Raw genomic sequence first — 15,107 nt, 5'->3', positions numbered from 1 at the left:
GGGCTTGATCTTGTCCAGCTCCACCTCTGTGGATCAAAGGGGTGGGGCTTAACTCAATCAGGTTTAGGGAAAGAGTTAAGGTGTGGTTGGACGTCAAGCTCCGCCCATTGGCAGCCTCTCGAAGTAATGGGTGTTAATTTAATCTTTGGAAATGCATATTATCAGATTTATTTGTATTTTGTTAAACAGGGTGGAATGTTTTAGTTTGTAATACCACAAGTAATCACATGTCTGTGCTGTTTTTCCCCACCCAATATTAGTGTCACTTCCTGGAGGATGATTGAATTACGTTAGGACATATGATAAGGGCAAAATGTATAATGTCGATATATAATGAATGGATCAAAGTGATAGCATTCACTGTAAGGCACTTCATGTGGACAACATGTGTTGATGTGGAACAGAACATAGAAATGACACAAGAAACGGTAAAGAAAGGGTACTTTGGAATTGTTTGGCTAATTGTTAATTTTTAGCTAATTGTTTTACATTGTTGTTTTTTAACATGACAAAACGACCTTGTGGTCACTGGTCGGATCTTTATCCCAACTCACTGAGTCACACAGATAACAAGTTTCAGCCAGATTGTAGATATTCAGTTCATTGGTAAAGAAGGCAGGGAAGTTTAGCTGTGTGTGTGTGTGTGTGTGTGTGTGTGTGTGTGTGTGTGTGTGTGTGTGTGTGTGTGTGTGTGTGTGTGTGTGTGTGTGTGTGTGTGTGTGTGTGTGTGTGTGTGTGTGTGTGTGCTGTCTTTGTAATGGCCTCATGTCAATGCTTTGTGTCCAGCTGCAGCAGGGTGTGTGTGTGTGTGTCAGAGGGGCGGATCCGTGGCCGATCGCGGTCACCATCTGCCCGCCACTGACACCTTTGTTCCATGTTGGGATCCCGGCCCTGACCTCACCCTCAGTCAATTCATCCGGCCATTTCCTGCCCATGTGTTCTTCAAGCCAAGGTCTTAGCTGCCATTAGAGGATTTCACCCAGTAATCACAATTACAATGCTAAATTAGAATATAACACACATACATGCATGCAACACATTTATATTATATCAACCTGCACCTATACTAAATTTTTCTAAATGTCATAATCACGTATTAACAAACAAGTATTCATTATTTCAATGAGCTCATTGTTTCTGCCTTAAATTATTACATTGTTTAAATTATATATTTTTAGCAAACTGATTTTGTATTTATACATTTCTGAAATACATAGGTAACTGCCAGAGGTAACTGTCTAAGTTATGTATTTCAGAAATGTATAAATACAAAATCAGTTTGCGCTCTGATAATAACAGATCACTCTAAAGTGTAATGTGGACTGCATTTTCTGTAAAGCTGCTTTGAAAGGATGTGTATTGTGAAAAGCGTTTCACAAATGTGAATATTTATAAAAGTATGTTTATTTTTAACACTTCTTAAAGTGAATATAAGTATCTCTTTTTTAGAACAGAATATATTTATATGTGTTATTATTATTTTAAAACACGTCAGTAACAAACCAAAACAATATACATGTGATGAAAATGTAGGTTACCACACAATAGCTCCGGCTGTGCTTTGATCAGAAGAAAAGATTAAATCAGAACTTAATGCTCATGAATATTCAATGGCCTCCTCTCCGTCATTGGCCACGCCCAGTCTGCGCTGGGTCTCTTTAAAGCGAACGGAAGTGCGAGTTCCAGCCCGACAGATTATAGGTGTTGTTCGGAGCGGTGGCTGTTACATGGGTTTTTCGACGTCAAGGTGTAAAGGTCTTTAAGAAAACTATCATATGCCGTTACTGTACCCTCGACTGTAAGCAGAGCGTGTTACTGGTGAATGTTAGTATGAATGGTAAGGTTGGGAATGGAGCAGCGGGCGGTGTGCTGGCCTGTATTGAGGGTCTGCCGCCTCTGCCCAAGAGCCTGAGCGGACTCCTCAACTCCAGCGGCGGCTCGTGGAGGGACATGGAGAGGATGTATGTGAAGAAGACCATGATTCAGGACGACCTGAGTCGAGGAAGGAATAACACGGACAGTCTGCTGGCGAATAAACCAGCTAACCTGGATGCCGCCCTGGCTTTGCTTAGAAAAGAGATGGTGAGTGTGTACGGAATAGTGAGCAACAGCTGTTCTCCTCTGACTGCAGGCGTTCATTTAACTTGTCAGTGCTTGTGAGCTTACGATACTCGAGACAGCTTGTTTTGGACCTCGTATGAACGAATCGAACATATTATGGAACGCCAATGGTGTCAAAAGTTCGTTAACGAACTTGATGTTCATTTTGAAATATTCGAACGCGCCTGTGATTTTTCGTTTCGAATGTTCGGACCTCTGCGATTGATGGCACACACACACAAAAAAAAAAACGTTTTCTTCGAATGTTTTGAGAATGTTTTGACTTCAACACACATTTCCAACCATGTTCCAGAACTTGCTTGTGATCCCAAAAATTATAGCTACAAATGAAAAAAAAAAGCCCCCCAAAAATGTTAGCTTCTAATGATAATATATTAGTTACGAACGGAACATTTGTGTTTGACACAGAAACATTTAAATGAAACCTAGCTGTGACAGGATGTTCAAATCATTATATATACATGCACATACACGCATATTGAATGTCTTAACTTACATATGTCCAAAAGGCTTTCCTTCAAATGTTTTGAACATCACCCTGATATTTTTTTATTTTACTATTTTTGAACTCGATCCGTATGTTCCGATTGCTCCTGTGATGAACAAATAACTTTGGTTTGTTCGTTTTCGTACTTCCCTCTAATGCCCAAAATGTTTGATTCGAATGTTCGGAACTAGTATGCGAAGGCCTTTTTTTTTTTTTTTGCTTTAAACAAATGTTTTATTTTAAAGTTTTTAACTCTTTTGTGATACAACATGTGATACATTAATAACTTTCCTTGATGCCTAAAAATGATCAGTTCGAATGTTTAAAATGCGCCTGCCTGTGATGAGCAAAAATGTTCTGAACTTATCTGTGCTGACTAGAACCATTACAATGTCAGAACAAAGGTAACATACGATTTGGAATGCAAGCTCGAAATGCACATTATATGACTTGCCTAAATACCACAGGTAGATTTCAAAGTAAACGTTTGTTCTAGTAGGCCGTTGTCTCTTTGATCTCTGCAAGTACTCATTCCAGTGTGTGTTTGCGCAGGTGGGTTTGCGGCAGCAGGACATGTCCCTGCTCTGTCAGCTCTGGTCCCTTCACGAGTCCATCCAGGAGTACAAAGGCACCTGCCAGGACCTCTCCGCTGTGTCCAGTGCCGATGGGCCGTACGGGATGGAGAACGGCTATTTCGATGAAGATGAGGAATATTACACTGAATCCGGTCTGACGCCAACCGAAACGCCGGATGGAAACGATACATCTCCTAAAAACGGGACATCCAAGGACAGCTGGATACATGACTCGTTCCATATCACAATATAAAACGCTTGATTTTTTTTTTTTTTTTTTTTTTTTGTCTTTGATGAAAACAAGCTGTGCCATAATTTTGTTTGCTGGCATTTAGTATTACAGCAGACTCTTTCTATAGGAAATATAAATGAGGATTATTATTTATTGTATAATATACAACATAGTATTTTTTTTCTTCCTGATTTAATCCACGTCGGAAATTTTATAAGATAATTTTTATAAGGGGAGAAGCATATAATTTCATAATGATGTTTACAGTAAATCATGTTTGAACTTCTGTTGGTGGATTTATAGCCGTCGGTTTGACGCTTCACCCCTCCGGTTTTAGAAAGGTCTTATTTCTCGCTGAGCAGTCGCTCGCTGGGTGCTTACAGGAAACAGGGGTTTGTTTTTATTGAACATATGAATTCTGAATAATATGCTGGAAGTGCTACCTATTCTTCGCTGAAATGTAATCCAGGATATAACCAGCACTAAAAGCTTGTGACAGCATCACCAAAACAAAACTCAAATCTTCCAGTTTACTATTGTATTGCGTAACTCATTATGAACATATCTATCTATATACTGTATAAGTAAATCGATAACCAGCTCCATAACATTTCCATAGCGTTTCCTTCCCAACTTATGTAAACCTATGCTAGATCATGTATTGTAGATGTTTTATTTATTTCCTTATGATTGCTGCTTGGATTCAGTCTTCCATTGCACTTGCAGTGCATATCATTGGAGAATCTCTTTTTGCATAAAGTCGTGTGACGTACATGAGGTCACCTGTATTCAAAATGTGGTATAATAAACTGTTTTAACAAGTGCATATGCCCATCAATCCACCAAACCTTATGCATATTGTGAATGTTATCATAGCATGCCATAATGTAAGCATTTTCTTGGTGTGTGGGTGAATTGAATGCCTGGAATTCAAAAAGTGCATCATTATGGATCATCTAATTCTGACTGAGAATCTTCCGAGATGTTTCTACACGAATATTAATATCAGCAGAGAGAATCTGTTCTACCTCTTGTGTGTTTGAGCTCTGAAATGTTTTTTTGTCACACCAGCAGACACAATCAAGCCGCTTTTTATAATTCCCAGCATTTCTGATTCAACTTTAACACTCTTCCATTTTGTAACCTGCTTATTTGGCTCAATTCTGAGAGGGAAAAAACAAGGATCTTGTTATGCAACCACAAGGCTTTAGGTGCTTTGACCAAAAGCAGCACTGAACTTCACACATCGTGCCTTGACGCACCTCGGCGTTGAATCCAGGTGTTTTTTTTTTGTTGCCATTTCTGGCTCTTCTGTTATCGTATAATTTCATATCTACATCCAGCATCTTCATTTCAGTCCCTCTCGTTATCAGCGGAACGTTCCGGCCTGAAAATGTCTCCTAATTATCTTTACCCCGTGTTGATTTATTGCTGTGATCCTGCTCGGAAATTCCCGCTCGGTGTTCGTAATTTGCATAGAAGTCGGTAAAAGTAATTTTTGGCCCCTTTGATCTCTGTGGTTGGTCGTGAAATGATTTCTGCTGTTGTTTTGTATACAAAGATGCAACATTATTCTGTTAGATGGCTTTTGTGTGTTTGACTTTGATGTTTTTGGTCAGTCCAATGTTCTCGAATGTGTTTTTCAAAGTTGTCAGATGTGTTACTTTGAATTATTAATTGATACAGGAATTATACATTTTGTATGTTTTATTTTGTGTGTGTGTGTGTGTGTTAGCTATATAAAATAAATATAATGTATTGTCCTTCTGTTTTTGTTGCTACTTTTCTGTCACCTTAGAATTACATATATATACACATACGTCAATAAACGTTTCAGACTGCTTAATTCAGTTTGGTTATCTTTTTTAATTAGCATCTTAATGCAATTTTGTATAGAGATATCTTAACTTCTGGGAGCCTGTTTTATATGTTAAAAAATGCAGCTGATTTGCTCTAGTTTCATCCATCACATTGGAAATGGATAGTCAGATTCAGTGCATTGCATTGTTGGATACAGTATTTCACACATTAAATTATTTTATAGTGTGGGTCATTCATCTCGATTTATTTATCATATGGAGAAAATGTGCATATTCTGCATATACTTTAGTATATTACTGTGCAGCACAGTATGCAAATGTTCTGTATGCATATAATATCAGGCTGACCTACATAAGCCTAAATGAACATTAGCTTACTGTGCGGATTATCGTCTCCAATAATGCAATGCACTCCATACAACCTTATATGCTTTTTTTAATGTGATTTACCTGCTGTTAAGGCATTTATACACAGATATGGACAAAAAAGATTATAAATTGATTCCACTTGACTTGGGGAATTAAACATGCAACATAATAAAGTAATGTACTGTTTGAAATGTTTACTTGGAATAATGCTGGAAGGCAGTTTTTAAAGCGTTCAGACAATGTAAAATTATAAGGAAAATATAGGTTTTTGAATTTTAAATGATGTAAACCTATTCTAGACCCAAAAACAAAATTATGAACCTGTAAATAAGAATAATAAAAATAAAAAAACTGGCAGGATGCTATAAAATGCTATGCTATAATCATAAACATATGGCTATATGCTGTAGCTATAGTAAGTTATTATAGTTATATTATATTGGCATAACACTGTTATTGACCTGATCTGGCAGAAACAAACTGACAACGAGATAAAAAGTCACAAGATCATGCACTATATTGAGGAGATGCATAAGTTGTGAGTCTGAGTGATGATATTATGATATTCCACTGCTCACAGGTCTAACTGTACTTTCCTGAACTTGATATCAATAGATATTGTGTCAATACTGATACAATTACAGTGTTCTTCAGCGAAAGGGAGGCTAGATGTTGGTCTTTATTGTTTCCATTTGAGGGTGTTTTATTGCTGTGCGCTAAATCTCTAAATGGAAATCCACACCTGAGTTTGGGCCTAAGCACCTGTTCAGGAGATTGAGTCGGATTACTGTAATCTTTATTGAATGCGTCCGCGTCACGTTGACCAGGGATTTTCCTGCTCAAAATGCAACAAGGGAAAGATGTGTTGCCCATGCAGCCGAGAACGTGGTAAAGACGCCATACGTCTGTTATTAGCTTGAAAAGATTAATGTTGACCTTTTGGAACTATTGGAAATTTGGAAAAATCAAGGATTTAAAGTGATAGTTCACTCAAAAATTACAATTCTGTCATTAATTACTCACCCTCATGTCGTTCTAAACTCATAAGCCTTTCATATATCTTTGAAACACAAATTAATAAAAAATTTAATGAAACCTGAGAGATTGCTAAAAAAGTCCATTCCACAAAAACTTTCAAGCATCATTGTAAAAGTAATCCATATGAATCAAGCAGTTTAATCAGACTTCAAGATAATCGGATGATAAACAGATTTAATTTAGGCTTTTGTTCATATGTAAACATTGATCAACGCACATACATAGCTCATTAAATATGGTAAACAGAAGCTCAAATGTGCTTCCGTGACACGCAAGAATGAACCTCATTGGTTTGTAATGACTGACTGTTCATTTTTGGATAGAACTATCACTTTAATTTTAAATTACATTCAGGCCGCATAATCTTTTGATGTCTAAACAGCAACATGGGCTCAACCAATGGTGTGAGTTTGAGGCGGGTCTATCCTCTTGGTTGACCAATGGAATATGGGGAGTGTTTGAGAACAAAAATTACTATTGCAGTTTAGTGACATTAATGGAGCAGTATTACATACTTTAAGTGAAATAAGTGTACACTTATAATTAATGTTGTTTGGTTTGGTTTGGTTTTTGTGGTCAAACATTTTTGAGATTTGAATTCTAAAGGCCCACTTAACTGTCTGACAAGCATTTCCATACTTAAATTTGTTTTAAGTGAATATATCCTTGACCTTGTGCACAGAACTGTGGTTATCACATTACAGGAACCAGAGCCGGTTGAGTTATTTAAATGATTTACAACTCATATCAAAATCTCTGCTATTTTGTACCTCTTATTTTTTGTTGCTAGAAAATACCGGCCCTGTGTTGTTTAGTAGTTGGCCTCTAAATATACAGTATAATATAAATACATTACATATAATAAATATAAAATGTAGCCTATTGAAAATTATTTAAATAAAAAAAAAGTAGTTTAAGAATGTAATAGTTACATCATTGCATGTGCATTCTACCATGACTGAAACGCTGTATTGACCAATCATCATCCAGTAAAGGAACTATGCATTAAAAAATGATATTTTATATCAGTGGGATTGAATGTAGCCATATTTTAAGTTTTCTTACTTGTACTCACTACTGAAAATGATGTTGAATTTTTAAATGTACCCAGATAGCATCTGAAAAACACAACACAAGAATTTAAAGAATGACTGAAAGTAATTGACTTGAATTTAGAGTGGAGCCCAACCTTGCATTCTCTTCTTATTGGATAACTTCATTTCGGGATTAATTTAGCGTGCCATCTGACTCCTAAACAATACTGACACAGACTGAAGCAGACACACAGAGACCCTTCAGACCTCTATCTATCTATCTATCTATCTATCTATCTATCTATCTATCTATCTATCTATCTATCTATCTATCTATCTATCTATCTATCTATCTATCTATCTATCTATCTATCTATCTATCTATCTATCTATATCCATCCATCCATCCATCTATCTATCTATCTATCTATCTATCTATCTATCTATCTATCTATCTATCTATCTATCTATCTATATCCATCCATCCATCTATCTATCTATCTATCTATCTATCTATCTATCTATCTATCTATCTATCTATCTATCTATCTATCTATCTATCTATCTATCTATCTATCTATCTATCTATCTATCTATCCATCCATCCATCTATCTATCTATCTATCTATCTATCTATCCATACATATCCATCTATCTATCTATATCCACCCATATCTATCCATATCTATCTATCTATCTATCTATCTATCTATCTATCTATCTATCTATCTATCTATCTATCTATCCATCTATCTATCTATCTATCCATATCTATATATCTATATCTATATATCCATATCTATCTATCATCTATCTATCTATCTATCTATCTATCTATCTATCTATCTATCTATCCATACATATCCATCTATCTATCTATCTATCTATCTATATCCACCCATCTATCTATCCATCCATATCTATCTATCTATCTGTCTATATGTCTATATATATATATATATATATATGTCTGTCTATCTATCTATCTATCTATCCATACATATCCATCTATCTATCTATCTATATCCACCCATCTATCTATCCATCCATATCCATCCATATCTATCTATCTATCTATCTATCTATCTATCTATCTATCTATCTATCTATCTATCTATCTGTCTGTCTATATGTCTATCTATCTATATATATATCTGTCTGTCTATCTATCTATCTATCCATATCCATCTATCTATCTATCTATCTATCTATCTATCTATCTATCTATCTATCTATCCATACATATCCATCTATCTATCTATATCCACCCATCTATCTATCCATCCATATCTATCTATCTATGTATCTATGTATCTATCTATCTATCTATCTACCTATGTATCTATCTATGTATCTATCTATCTATCTATATATATATATCTGTCTATCTATCTATCTATCTATATCTACCCACCCATCTATCTACCCATCTATCCATCCATATCCATCCATCTATCCATCCATATCCACCCACCCATCCATCCATATCCACCCATCCATCCACCCACCCATCCATCGAATTCATTGTAATTATATTTTAAATGTCACCCCATCATGTATAATATATATTATAATACATATACAGTTTAAATATTATTTTTTAACTTACCCTATAATACCCACAATCCCCCTCAGCACTGCACCAGAAACACTAAACCGTTACAAAACATTAAGCACCGGTTTCACAAAGAAGTGCAAGATTTATTCCTGAGTTTGCTCACAACAAGTTGCACAAGTTCATTCTGGAAGTCCACACTTCACATTTATGTAACAGAGATAAATTACACAAGTCCATACATAAACCTGGCAATATAAAGCAGACATTCAGATCATTACAGTATTTAAACACATCATGTCAACAGCCATCTGCAGTATATCTGAGTCAACGTCTTCTCTCAGCACAACTAATGGAGGAATTTAACAAATGCCCGCAGGAATGTGAAGCTGTGCCTTCAAAGTCTTTATAAACATACAGGATTTCATGGAAACTGCAGGCCGGCTCTATATAGAGCAGTTTCTGTGTATGAGGAGAACTCTCAAGTGAAAACAAGTTACCGGTCTTCAAAGGGGTTAGCTTAGTACATACCAGACATGTATGCATGTTAAAACTCATAACCATGTGGTAACCATAGAAAAGATGAAAAATTTGCTCTTGATGACCTCATTTAGTTTCACAATAAATTCCTCTGCAAGAAAACATCTTGATCAAACAACATCTCTGAAGTAATGACAAGCATGTCTCTACATCAACTGAGATTTAACAAGGTAAACAGCTTCATAAATCAAACTTTCTGTCTCACTGACTCTTGAATCAATTCAGAACATCCATTTATATTTAGACAGGACTGTTTGGTACATCCGGTCAAAGGTTTGAGACAATCCTGATGGTGAAGTCCTCATGTTCTTCTAATCTAGAGCATTGACAGATAGTCTTGTGAACAGACTTGCAGTGTTTTTAAAGCCTGGGCGACACACATCTCCAACAGCAAGCCTCCACACACCGCCAAGAGAGACAGACGCCGACTGCAGTTCAGAATCACTGCAACATGGAGAATGATGCATCTTTAAAAAAAATCTTAGCAGTTTAAAACATGTGCCAGTAAATATGTACAATTAACAGTTTTGGGGGGTAACTCATTACAAGTAACTCGAGTTACGTAATCAGATTACTTTTTCAAGTAACTAGTAAAGTAACGCATTACTTTTTCAATTTACAACAAAATATCGAAGTTACTTTTTCAAATAAGTAACGCTAGTTACTTTTTCCACATTTATTGACTGACAATATACCCATGTTGAGAGAAATAAAGTGTAGTTGAGTGTAAACATGATGGTTATTTTAGTTCTAGATTAAATGTGCACATGCATTTACTCATCTCACTTGCACAAAAACATTCAGAATTTCTCAAAATGAATAAAAACAGAAAATGCAATCTCAGAATTGAACGCAAAACTTTTAGAAATGACTATATTAAATTACACAAATGTACTTTATGTATTTAATCTCACTGTATTAACCAATGTCTTTGCTGCTGACCTTTAATGATCTAATTCAACCATACTAATAAGCAAAAATGACTTTAGCTTAGATTTAGAAATAAGAGTGTTGAACTTCCTTCCTTATTGTTCTTTAATCCAGAATGGCAGCACAGCTGAAAGGTTTGAGAGAGTTGCGCCCTCTACTATACACGTGTAAATATGCATTTCCTTCAGCCTGAGGCTTATTCATTTCCCTTTTGGCATGAAAGGGCCTTAACATTTGCCAAAAATAAAAAAATGTTGTTGCTGTTATTAAAAAACAAACAAGCAAGCCCAGCCCAGGTGAGAAAAAGAAACGCAAAAGTAATGTAACGCATTGCTATTCATAAAAAGTAACTAATTTACTTAAGTTACTTAACTAAACTTAGACTGTTTTGGGAAGTAACACAATATCGTAACATTACTTTTAAAAGTAACTTTCCCAAACACTGACAGTATTCATGTTGGTTTGATATGATACAAAAGCTTGTTTCAATTTAGAACCAAAACACTGATACTTTTGACATCCCTACAACAGTGTTGGTGAAACATCTGGGTTACACTTTATTTTAAGGTGTCATTGTTACAGCGTAATTATATTATATTATAAGTTCTGAGTAATATTAAGCAACTACATGTACTTGTAGGGTTAGGGGTAGGATTAGGATTTGGTTGAGGGTTAGTTGCATGTAATTATGCATAATTTACTGTTATTTTTATGGTAAGTACATAGGACACTGTAAAAAAAAAAAATCATCAACAACATCTGTTCAGACCACAGGAACTTCTGGGAGTGACCTGTACCTCCAGGACCTTACGCAAACAATCTAACCCTCCGTGTGAACGCATGTGTGTGGGAAACTGTGCACGTGGGAGGGAGAGAAAGTATTTACTTTGGTTCTGTGAGTGTTATGCGCACATTTCGCTTTGCCTCTGGGTGTTTACGTGAATGAAAGAGAGTGTGCGCTTATCTTGTGCTGCCAGTGAGAGCGTTTAACTTGTGTGTGTTCCACGAATATAGTGTTTGTTGATCTTTACCTCGTATGGCTTGTGAATTGGAGGTCAGAACGAACAGTCGTATGAGGCCGAAGCAGAGCGGGGAGAAATCGTGCTCCCAGATGACAGCCGGGATCAACAGCACTTTGCCGTAGCCGGACAGCAGAAGTGCCTTTAACAGCGGAGTGAATTCAAAAGAAGCACCAGAGAAGAGCCGCGTCGTCCAGAGAATGACCAACACACCTGTGCAGAACACGGCCAACTCTAGAAACCAAACAAAGCAAAGGCTGTTAGGCTGAATCTCTGCATTAGCACATTATTTTCATGATAACTAAGCACATTTTCCCCTCAAACAATATTCTAATTACTGAAATGCAATCTCATATGTCTATGTGGTGTTTTTAATATGCTTTAAAACAAACCATGTGCAAATTCATAAATCAACACCATTGCCACCTCTTTAAACTGCAGTGAACCGAAGACAGTCTCAAAAATCGTTGGTGTTTCTGACGTCACAAACTACTTTGTAACCAATCAGGTCAACGTGTGATCGTCAACGAGTGGATCTCTGAGCTGGTGAGTGAGTGGAGGCGGGGCTCATTTGCATATTCATAGAACTGCGTATACTAATTACTAATATATTTGTTTAAATGTTACGATGTTGTGAACTTAACAATGTCGACCCAAAATTGGTTCAGAGGCTGTATCTCTGCCAAACTTTGATCAATCGCAAATGAAAATTGGTTTTGAAAACACGTTTTGAATAGTTTAACTGTTTCTGCCATAAATTATTACATTGTTTAAATGAATTCATTTTTAGCTAACTGTGATACATGTACATTTCTGATATACATAACTTAGACAGTTACCTCTGATAACAGATCACTCTAAATTGTAATGTGAACTGCTTTGAAACCATATGCATTGTATTATACAAATAAATGTGAATTGAATAGTTTGTCAGAAAATCATGATCTCACCAGGATCGGACGAACCAGAAATGGTGCATAAGTCGCTTCTGTTCCAGAGATTGTGTCTTTCTAAGAATTATCTAATCTGAACTTATTAAATACAACATGTGGTGCTTTATATATACAAAATCATTTTGAGTTAATTCTCACCTGAGCTACTGAACTTTGAACTTTCGATTAATCAAAGAACCCTGCAAGTAGCACAACTGTTTTCTGGAGTAATGATGCTGAAAATTCAGCTTTGCATCATAGGGATGCATTACATTTTAAAAAAGCAGTTATTTTAAATTGAAATAACATTTCACAATATTACTGTTTTTACTGCATTTTTGATTAAATAAATGCAGCCTTGGTAAGCATTGACTATGAACCCCTACATACTGTATTTCATAATACCTTCAAAATATGCATAACTTGTACACTACTTTGTGCTACCCAACAACTCAATTAGCGCATCCAAATAATTCCATCCAATTAGTCAGTGCCAAACACAATGATTTACCCAGTGCAGCCAGTGTAAACATGCAATAAAACTCCCATTCTTTGGTGTAACGGATGATGTCAGCGGGGTCATTGCTGGGCTGGGACCCCTGCTGGAGGGACCAGCGCAGATACGCCTCACACAGCAGGCAGAACACACACAGTTTCCAGTGGATCTAGAGAGAGAGTAACAGAGGATGTGTTTACAATGGAATACTATGCTTACTATTTATGCAATATGCAGTCTGTATTCTGTGCACAGTGTGACAATTGGTAGAAAGCACAGGTACGTCTGTAAGATGTCTGCTAAAGATCTGTTAATCTGGAAAGCATCTGCTGTTAAAACATCTGAAACATCTAAAATTAGGCTACATCTTAGAAACATCTAAATCTTAAACATCTTAAAGACATCTTCTAAATGTATATATGACATCTAACAGGAAATGTCCTAGAGACGTATTGCAGATGAGCAAACACAAACAAAATACATCTTGCAGATGTAAATGCAGACATCAAATAGATGTCTCAGAGATTTACTTGTGCTATCAGGGTAACTTTCTGCAGACAAATTTTTTTCCAAAACAAAAGTAAAAATACGTTTTACTCACATTGATCTCAGTGTTGAAGAGTATATGTCTAAACGCCTGGGTTTTGCATAGAGTGGCATCTATCAGAATAATAACTGGATCATATTCTATGTATTTGTCAACCGGCTTCTTGCATGAACTCTGCAAAGGGAAAAAAAAAAAAATTAATTTACAAAAACATATCTACAGATATTAATGACAATATTAGACAAAACATCAATTTCATAATTTTGTTATGTCTTTTTAAGGCATTAAATAGCCTATAATGTATTTGAAATGCAGAAATGTGAAAGATGGACTTCATTTTAAAATTTTCATTCATTTAAAGGTAAGTTATTCTTCTTTAAGCATTGTCAATAAACAGCAGTTTCACCATATATTATTCGTTGTATTTTTTCTTCTTTTTTGTCAGGCATTAACGTTGGCTGTGTTTAACAGATGGGGGTTTCAGCCAGGAAAAATATAAATACAGGAATAAATATAAATGGAGTAAAATAGAGACATATATCAGCGGGCTTCCCTATGCATTACAATAGGCCTAAACTGTGAGCATGCAAACGTCCTCAACAGACCAGATAAAACCAGACTAAACTAGAAAAGATTATGTACTCACACATCTGGTGAGCTTCAGTATGCCATGGCTGTAGTCTCGATGAAGTTCGGTTGCATCTTCGTTACACTCGACGCATTTGAACAGTCCCGATGCCATTCTCCATATGACAGCACGAAAACACGCCTACTGCTTCCTGATCCTCCATTAGAGGCGGGGCTTATAGCGTCACTGATGGGAAATGTAGTTTTTTTCACCACAATCACCAACTGCCGGAAGTGGGGATTTAGTTCCACGCAACTACATTACCCAGACTACTACACCGTTCCTCACCTGCTCATAACATTATTACTCACAACATGGCACCTGCCGGCGGGGGTGTTGTGCTGGCGGCTCTGTCGCTGCTGTACTTATGCGGAGCTATTTTATCCAGCGAGTATTTCTCCACCTTGACTTTCTTCAACAGCGACCTTCACAAGCACGGCTGTAGCTCTCCAGCCGAGTGGGAGGAGTATGCGGCGGACTGCGGTGAGCTTCTGCCACGTCCTGATCTTTCTGATGCATATCTCAATGTGATTCACTCTCTTCCGCTTACAGTGACATGAGCCTAACGGGATCATACATGCAGAAACTCACATCATACATGCAGAAACTCACATCATACATGCAGAAACTCACATCATACATGCAGAAACTCGCATCATACATGCAGAAACTCAGCAATAACTCTATAAATGCTAGTAGAAACTCAAATAATGCATCCCAAACTCTTGTGCCTCATGCATATCATTCTTAATGCTATATAAACATGCTGCAGGAAAACTTTAAT

At 36.5% G+C, this 15,107-nt stretch overlaps 4 protein-coding genes across 4 annotated transcripts in view; 3 read left to right on the top strand and 1 right to left on the bottom strand.

Moving 5' to 3' along the window:
- Positions 1-15,107, top strand: part of selenol (selenoprotein L) — a 193,465-nt gene that overhangs the window by 136,896 nt on the left and 41,462 nt on the right. The window lies entirely within an intron of this gene.
- fam89a (family with sequence similarity 89 member A) lies at positions 1,596-5,178 on the top strand. Its single transcript, XM_079639113.1, has 2 exons — positions 1,596-2,082; positions 3,161-5,178. Exons 1-2 carry the CDS (start codon positions 1,831-1,833, stop codon positions 3,434-3,436), a joined length of 528 nt encoding a protein of 175 aa, XP_079495239.1. The 5' UTR covers positions 1,596-1,830; the 3' UTR covers positions 3,437-5,178.
- Positions 9,266-14,885, bottom strand: arv1 (ARV1 homolog, fatty acid homeostasis modulator). The gene is made up of 6 exons (XM_079639112.1): positions 14,612-14,885; positions 14,342-14,509; positions 13,750-13,869; positions 13,164-13,317; positions 11,733-11,954; positions 9,266-10,215 (listed from the first exon to the last, which is right to left on the bottom strand). The coding sequence occupies exons 2-6, from the start codon at positions 14,435-14,437 to the stop codon at positions 10,088-10,090; spliced, it is 720 nt and encodes a 239-aa protein (XP_079495238.1). The 5' UTR covers positions 14,438-14,509; positions 14,612-14,885; the 3' UTR covers positions 9,266-10,087.
- ttc13 (tetratricopeptide repeat domain 13) overlaps positions 14,638-15,107 on the top strand; it is a gene marked incomplete at its 5' end in the record, with an annotated part of 24,028 nt that continues 23,558 nt past the window's right edge. The window contains one exon of the mRNA XM_079639087.1: positions 14,638-14,806. Within this exon, the coding sequence (XP_079495213.1) occupies positions 14,638-14,806 (169 nt within the window). The remainder of the gene's footprint in view (positions 14,807-15,107) is intronic.

The sequence above is a fragment of the Phoxinus phoxinus genome, assembly GCF_949152265.1.
Source record: "Phoxinus phoxinus genome assembly, chromosome: 16".
NCBI classification, from domain to species: Eukaryota; Metazoa; Chordata; class Actinopteri; order Cypriniformes; family Leuciscidae; genus Phoxinus; species Phoxinus phoxinus.
Note: the sequence above shows the minus strand (reverse complement) of the source record. Positions and strands in the feature narration are given on the sequence as shown.